General features: G+C 41.7%; 1 protein-coding gene across 1 annotated transcript in view; it reads right to left on the reverse strand.

Annotated features, from left to right (window-relative positions):
• DUSP16 (dual specificity phosphatase 16) overlaps positions 1-8,563 on the reverse strand; it is a 92,896-nt gene that overhangs the window by 3,663 nt on the left and 80,670 nt on the right. The window contains exon 7 of the mRNA XM_010858692.1: positions 3,732-3,855. Coding sequence (XP_010856994.1) covers positions 3,732-3,855 — 124 coding nt within the window. The remainder of the gene's footprint in view (positions 1-3,731; positions 3,856-8,563) is intronic.

Genomic DNA, 8,563 nt, shown 5'->3' on the forward strand with positions numbered 1-8,563 from the left:
CTTTTTTCTTTCACAAATCTGTGAGGAGAGGGAAAAACCAAAAAGGCTTGAATCTGACAGCTGACCTGTTAAAGTGATTAAGCTACAGTAAGTGAAGAGGTGAGACATAATTATCAGAGGTCCTCCCAAGACCTTCGGAAGATGGCTGGTTTAAAAGTTCAGGGAGCGGGTGGAGGGGGAGGTGAGGGCCTCTGCCTTGGGGAGCTTTGCAGGACGACCCTGAGGATGTTAGAAAGCAGGGAGCCCAGCCCCAAAAGTTCTAGGTTCGTCCTCCCTGTTTTCAAGGACTTAAGGGCTCCAGTGGGGCTTCCCTGGTTAGTTCCGCTGGTAAAGAATCCACCTGCAATACAGGAGACCCTGGTTCGATTCCTGGGCTGGCAAGTCTCCTTGGAGAAGGGATAGGCTAACCACTCCAGTTTTCTTGGGCTTTCCTAGTGGCTTAGATGGTAAAGAATCCGCCTGCAATGCAGGAGACCTGGGTTCGACCCCTGGTTTGCGACAATCCCCTGGAGGAGGTCTGGCAACCCACTCTAGTACTCCTGCCTGGAGAATCCCCGTGGAAGGAGGAGCCTGGTGGGCTATAGTCCATGGGGCCATAAAGAGTCGCACACGACTGAGCGACTTCAGCATGCGCAGTGTTGCCAGCGCAGCTGGTAAGAGATGATTCTTTCCTTACCACCTAGGACACCCTCACCCCTATCCTGCCCCAGCACTGGTGTTCCCATCAGAAGTATAGCTTAACAGCCATGCCACCTTCAACTTACCAATGTCAGAGTCCCCACAGTGACTTCGAGACATTTCACATTTTTAATTAATGACCAAAAGAGAGAGGGTATCAGATGGCCAGAGCATCAAAGCACACACTTCCCAGTTCCCTGCTCTTTGTATTTAATGGGACAGAATAACCAGTCACACAGTGGACTCTGTCTGCTCAGCATGTTAATGCACTCTAATAAGAGTATTAGCTCAATCAGCCCTCAAAACTACCCTCCATCACAGAGGTACATACAGTCCTTATGTGAATTGCCCCAGTCACACAGTTATTAAAGTATGGGGCTGGGATTCAAAACCAGGTCTAACGTCTGGATTCATTCCTGTAGCCACCTTGTTAGAAGAGTCACCAAGGGATCAAAACTAGTAGTAAACAGCTTTTCCATTTCATTGCAGAAACAAAGACTCAGAAATAGTAGATACATTCTTTAGTGGCCCCTGACTGTGGCCCCTGACTCTCACGGACATGCCTCAGAAGATGAAGGAGTGAAACTACCCTAAGAATTTAAATAAGGAAGGAAAGATAAAACTCAAAAATAAACTCCTTAGAAATATGTAACCTAAAGCAAATTAACAAAGCCAGAAATAACTGGCTCAACTGTGACAAGTGTAAATACAGAGTCTTCATGCTAAGACCCCCATGAGGATATGAGGGTGCCTTTCCTGCTGGTTTGTGTGGCATTCAGGAGGACCTTGGGAGGCTAAGCCACAGGGGAGGACCTGCCTCCCTACTTCCTGCCTCCCCACTTCCTTCCGCCAGTGAGAAGCTGTTCGAGTAGCTCATTTCTTTGTTCCAAATTTTCCAATTTGAGAAAAAAAATCCTATTGTTACAACAGGCCTGGTTCTGTGTGCATATATTTATTGATCCGTTATCACATGGAGACTATCCACCTCTATCCAACAAGATGCACAGAGGGCTCTGCTTCATACGCCCCTCAACACAACCACAGTCCTTGGTGCTGCTGGCATTGGCTGCCTTCTGTCTGGAGAATGAGACTGGGGGCAACCCAGTCAAAACGATACACTGCAAAATCTGGGCAAGTCTATGGACGGCCACATGCAAATCAAGTGGTTAGAACACACCCTCACATCATACATAAAAAATAAAATGGCTTAAAGACTTAAATATAAGACATGACACCATAAAACTAAAAGAAAACACAGGCAAAACATTCTCTGACATAAATTGTACCGATGTTTTCTTAAGACTGTCTCCCAAGGTGATAGAAATAAAAACCAAAATAAACAAATGGGACCAATCAATCTTAGGAGCTTTTGCACAGCAAAGGAAACCATAAAACAAAAAGACAACCAAGGAATGAGCGAAAATATTTGCAAATGATGTGACTGACAAGGGCTTAATTTCTAAACTATACAAACAACCCAATCAAAAAATGGGCAGAAGACCTAAATATTTCACCAAAGAAGACATACAGATGGCCAATGGGGACATGAAAAAGATGTCTGCCATCGCTAATTAGACACGCAAATCAAAACTACAGTGAGATATCACCTCCCACAAGTCAAAATGGCCATCACTGAAAAGTCTACAAATAATACATGCTGGAGAGGTTATGGAGAAAAGGGAACCTTCTTACACTGTTGATGGGAAGGTAAACTGGTGCAGCCACTATGGAAAACAGTACAGAAGTTCCTCAAAAAACTAAAAATAGAGTTGCCATATGATCCAGCAATCCCACTCTTGGGCATATACTCCAACAAAAGTATAATTTCAAAAAGTACATTCACACCAGTGTTCACAGCAGCACTACTCACAATAGCCAAGACACGGAAACAACCTAAATGTCCACCAACAGATGAATGGATAAAGAAGATGTGCGCGTGCACACACACACACACACACGAATATTACTCAGCCATGAAAAAGAATGAAATAATGCCAGCAGCAGCAACATGGGTGGTCCTAGAGATTATCATACTAAGTGCAGTCAGAAAGAGAAATACCATATGCTGTCACTTCTATGTGGGATCGAAAACACAAATGAACATATCTACAAAACAGCAACAGACATAAGCACAAACCTGTGATTGCCAAGGGGGAGGAAAGTGGGGGAGGGAAAGACTGGGAGCTTGGGGTTAGCTGGTGCCAACTATTATATATAGGCTGGATGAACAACAAGGTCCTTCTATATTCAATATCCTGTGATAAACCATAATGGAAGAGAACATAAAAAAGAATATGTGCCTGCATAGCTCAATCACTTTGCCACATAGCAGAAATTACCAACACTGTAAATCAATTATACTTCAATAAATATTAAAAAAAAAAAAAAAACTGGACTAGTCTAGACTGTGAATGGAGTTTGACAATTATTTGGTTTTATACTTACATATACTGGACTTTATCCTCAGTGATAGCGAGAGAGAGTCTGAAGCACAGTAGGAATTCTATAATGAGTATTCTCCTGGAGCATTTTTTCTCATGTGTAAATTAGAACAAATGATATTTCTCCAACTAGGGAAAGATCTCTAGATTTGCTGTTTCTTAAACTTAAAAAAAAACTCAGGGCTTCCCAGGTGGCTCAGATGGTAAAGAATCCGCCTGCAGTGCAGGAGACCCAGGTTCAAACCCTGGGTCATGAAGATCCTCTGGAGAAGGGAATGGCAACCCACTCCAGTATTCTTGCCTGGAGAACCCCATGGGCAGAGGACCCTGGCGGCCCACAGTCCATGGGGTCTCAAAGAGTTGGACTTGACTGAGCGTCTAACACACTTCACTTTTTTCAAACTCAATAAAGCAGCTGAGGATGAACTTCATACATGGGAGGGTAGAATTAGTGCTAAATTATAAAAATACATTTTTCTCCAATCTTTAAACATTTAAAAATCAAGTCACCTGTAGAGTGTTAACTAAAATAATCGTGGTCACCCACTCGTATCTCCTGAGGATTCAGGTCAAAGGAGAAGCCACTCACATAGGGCATGTTCCTGCCCTCACCTGTAAGCTTCATCCAAGGACATATCCATCCTCTTCATGATGTAGGCGATGGCGATGGTGGCGGAGCGGGAGATCCCCGCCAAGCAGTGCACGAGGACACATCCATTGGAGGCTTTTGCTTTCTCTGTAGGAGTCAAATTCAGAAAAGATCACTAACAACTTTGTTCAGCAGTGAAACGGTGTTTCCATTTACTCACACAATGTCCTTCACCTGCCGATGCAAAGTAAAGCCCCTCTCTTGATACTTAGCTATTTTTCCTTTCAATACTCTTTTAAGGAGGTAGGGGAACATGATTTCCCCACCATTTTCACAGAGAACAGAGAAGGTCCCCACATGTGTTAATAAGCAAGTTGTCCCTAATCCAGGTTACCTCTCATTCAATACATTTCACTGCATTTTTTATATTATGTATCATTTTAATTACTCTCCCTGAGTATAAATCATATTGTGATCACATGATTCTACTTGCCTGGCATAGAAAACTTCAGAAATACAGAATAGTATAAAAGAAAATAACATCCAAAATCCTATGATTTTACCTAATATTCTGTTTACCCATGTTGTCTGACACTTCAGCTTTTTGCTAATTACGTAAGAGACCTTTTTCAAGTTTTGAGGAATCAACTGACATATAATGTTGTATTTTAGGTGTATGACCTAATAATGATTTAAACATATGAGATTAAATTTTAAAAGCACTTTTTCATTTTAAACATATGTAATACACATTACTGTGTAAAAAGCAGGGCGCTGGGGAGGGGAGAGACCTAGTCACAGTGACACGACATCAAATATAAAAGATGCCACGTCAAGAACTTTAAATGCCAACTCAGAACCCATCTTCCTCATAGAAAAGAGTTTCCCCATTTTTCTCCAGGAGACTTTTTGCTACGACATAAAGTGGCTCACTGAACTTTATTTGCTGAACTCATCGAGAAACCATGTGTGCACTGTGAATCAGGTTTCATAAGTCACTTTAATGAGGACCAAGGGAACTTTGACCTCTGAGGTCATACTGTCACACTGCGTCATGCTAATTGCCCGTAACATGGTAGGACTCTGTTAGAACCAAGAACCAAGTAAATTCAATCTCACAGTCCTGCCACCTCTCACTGTAGATGAGCTTTAAAAGCTTTCTCGTGGGTAAGGATGAAGTTACCCCAGAGCCTGGAAGCCACCACCATTTCAGTCGGTACTATGCCTGCCTCAGTTCTGAACAGTTTTCCTGTGTGCTTACCTGCTGCCATCAACTTCCCTTTTCATTCCTGTTTTCACTGATTAACTACCAAAAGTTTACCAAGCCTTATGTTAATATTCTTGTAATTAACAGGTATCCCAGGGACTCTGCTCTGGCAGTTGAATAATACAAGGCTACTCCAGCCTCACCACCTCTGTTATACATATTACAAACATCTAACCTACATGATGTATTATTTGTTATGTACAGAACACTGAAGGGCTTTGAGGTAGAACATGAACAATCAAGCAGCCTCCCTTTAAATAGAGAAATCAAACACAATAAAACAATAACAAAGGGATACAAGACAGCATTGAAACAAAGAAAGAAGGACACACTGTACAACATAACGGTATATAAACGCATGTCCACAAAGTCCACGGCTCCCTGGGCCTCCACAGCTCTCTTCCTCCTCTTTACTAGGCAGTATTTAGCCTAGACTGCTCTTAGTACTTCCTTTTTAACCTTGGCTACTGAGAAGCTCAAAGCCAAGGTTTTCACTCAGTGTCAATAAGGAACTGTGATTCGGATTTTACTGTACTTTTGCTAGCCACGTATTACTTGGTTCTTGATCTTCCATCTCATTTTAATGGTGATATGGGTGAATGTGTGTTACCTTCTGGTCCCAACCTCTTCCTGTAAGCTGCTTCAAATTCTTACTGGAAATAGGCTGGCTTGAAATATTTTTAATATTTTTTTAATGTTGACAGTATTCTCTCATTTTTAACAATTATCTCAGAACTAGACTCGAAGGGCTGAGAAGGGTTTTGCTTCTAACACTCTCCCAAAGTACTGAACACTGAGCACACAGTATAAACCCTGTATACACAGGCTGGCTGGCCGATACATATTTTAAAAGGTAATCTTCATAAAAAAATTGAAAAATGCAAGGAGGAAATAAAGTGATGATGATAACAGATGCGTTAGGATGTTGAGGGTATAGGTTTCCTCTTCTTTGTTTTTCAAATTTTCCGTGTGGTACTTACACTGCTTTTACAATTACAACTGTTTGGATGGTGCATTTTAAAAATCTAATTAAAAAGTGATTATATGAAGTGGAGCTCATTAGAATACATTTCTTATCAGAACTGTGTGCTAAGCTGAGTCTCTTAAGGCAAAAGAAGGAATGCCCATAGGCCTGGAGGAGAGAAGCCAAACATTCAACAAAGACCCACAGTGGGGCTGGACCACTGCTCAGAAGAGAGTCTTGCCTGGTGCATGCTGGATGGGAAGGGACTGAACAGGAGGTTCAGAGGTGGGGAGCAGCCACTGGAGAGTCTGGGAAACTCGGGCGAAGGACCTGAGACACTTAAACAGCCTCTGCAGGTGCTGAATAGGGGCAATAAGAAGGCATGGATGGGGAAAACTGGAAATTAAAACAAAAGCAGGTTGCCACTACAACAATCCAAGGATAAGAAAAAGATATATATATTTTTCAATTTTGCCTATTTTTTTCTTTTATCAATTCTAGGTTAAAAAAAAGGATGTGGGGGGTAGTTCAAGAGGGAGGGGACATATGTATATACTTATGGCTGATTCATGTTGATATCTTACAGAAACCTACACAATTCTGTAAAAGAATTATCCTTCAATTCAAAAACTAATTAATTAAAAAAAAGACAGCAAATGAAATGGATGAAGGGGAGAAGTTACAAAGGTGAAAATGGAGGAATAACTGAGGAGACAGAGTACACCTCTAAGAAAAAAAAAAGGCTTCTCATATAATTTTTTAATTCAGCTACTATTTAAGATCTGATAGAGTGCCTGATGAACTACGGACTGAGGTTCGTGACACTGTACAGGAGACAGGGATCAAGACCATGCCCAGGGAAAAGAAATGCAAAAAAGCAAAATGGCTGTCTGGGGAGGCCTTACAAATAGCTGTGAAAAGAAGAGAAGCGAAAAGCAAAGGAGAAAAGGAAAGATGTAAGCATCTGAATGCAGAGTTCCAAAGAATAGCAAGAAGAGATAACAAAGCCTTCCTCAGTGATCAATGCAAAGAAACAGAGGAAAACAACAGAATGGGGAAGACTAGAGATCTCTTCAAGAAAATTAGAGATACCAAGGGAACATTTCATGCAAAGACGGGCTCGATAAAGGACAGAAATGGTATGGACCTAACAGAAGCAGAAGATATTAAGAAGAGGTAGCAAGAATACACAGGAGAATTATACAAAAAAGATCTTCATGACCAAGATAATTATGATGGTATGATCACTCACCTAGAGCCAGACATTCTGGAATGTGAAGTCAAGTGGGCCTTGGAAAGCATCACTACAAACAAAGCTAGTGGAGGTGATGGAATTCCAGTTGAGCTATTCCAAATCCTGAAAGATGATGCTGTGAAAATGCTGCACTCAATGTGCCAGCAAATTTGGAAAACTCAGCAGTGGCCACAGGACTGGAAAAGGTCAGTTTTCATTCCAATCCCAAAGAAAGGCAATGCCAAAGAATGCTCAAACTACTGCACAATTGCACTCATCTCACATGCTAGTAAAGTAAAGCTCAAAATTCTCCAAGCCAGGCTTCAGCACTATGTGAACCGTGAAATTCCAGATGTTCAAGCTGGTTTTAGAAAAGGCAGAGGAACCAGAGATCAAATTGCCAACATACGCTGGATCATCGAAAAAGCAAGAGAGTTCCAAAAGAACATCTATTTCTGCTTTATTGACTATGCCAAAGCCTTTGACTGTGTGGATCACAATAAACTGTGGAAAACTCTTCAAGAGATGGGAATACCAGACCACCTGACCTGCCTCTTGAGAAACCTATATGCAGGTCAGGAAGCAACAGTTAGAACTGGACATGGAACAACAGACTGATTCCAAATAGGAAAAGGAGTACGTCAAGGCTGTATATTGTCACCCTGCTTATTTAACTTATATGCAGAGTATATCATGTGAAATGTCGGACTGGAAGAAGCACAAGCTGGAATCAAGATTGCCAAGAGAAATATCAATAACCTTAGATATGCAGATGACACCACCCTATGGTAGAAAGTGAAGAGGAACTAAAAAGCTTCTTGATGAAAGTGAAAGAGGAGAGTGAAAAAGTTGTCTGAAAGCTCAACATTCAGAAAACGAAGATCACGGCATCTGATCCCATCACTTCATGGGAAATAGATGGGTAAACAGTGGAAACAGTGTCAGACTTTACTTTTTTTGGGCTCCAAAATCACTGCAGATGGTGACTGCAGCCATGAAATTAAAAGACACTTACTCCTTGGAAGGAAAGTTATGACCAACCTAGATAGCATATTCAAAAGCAGAGACATTACTTTGCCAAAAAGGTCTGTCTAGTCAAGGCTATGGTTTTTCCAGTGGTCATGTATGGATGTGAGAGTTGGACTGTGAAGAAAGCTGAGCACCAAAGAATTGATGCTTTTGAACTGTGGTATTGGAGAAGACTCTTGAGAGTCCCTTGGACTGCAAGGAGATCCAACCAGTCCATTCTAGAGGAGGTCAGCCCTGGGTGTTCTTTGGAAGGAATGATGCTAAAGCTGAAACTCCAGTACTTTGGCCACCTCATGCGAAGAGTTGACTCACTGGAAAAGACTCTGATGCTGGGAGGGATTGGGGGCAGGAGGAAAAGGGG

The sequence above is a fragment of the Bison bison genome, unplaced genomic scaffold (genome assembly GCF_000754665.1).
Source record: "Bison bison bison isolate TAMUID 2011002044 unplaced genomic scaffold, Bison_UMD1.0 scf7180017864390, whole genome shotgun sequence".
NCBI classification, from domain to species: domain Eukaryota; kingdom Metazoa; phylum Chordata; class Mammalia; order Artiodactyla; family Bovidae; genus Bison; species Bison bison.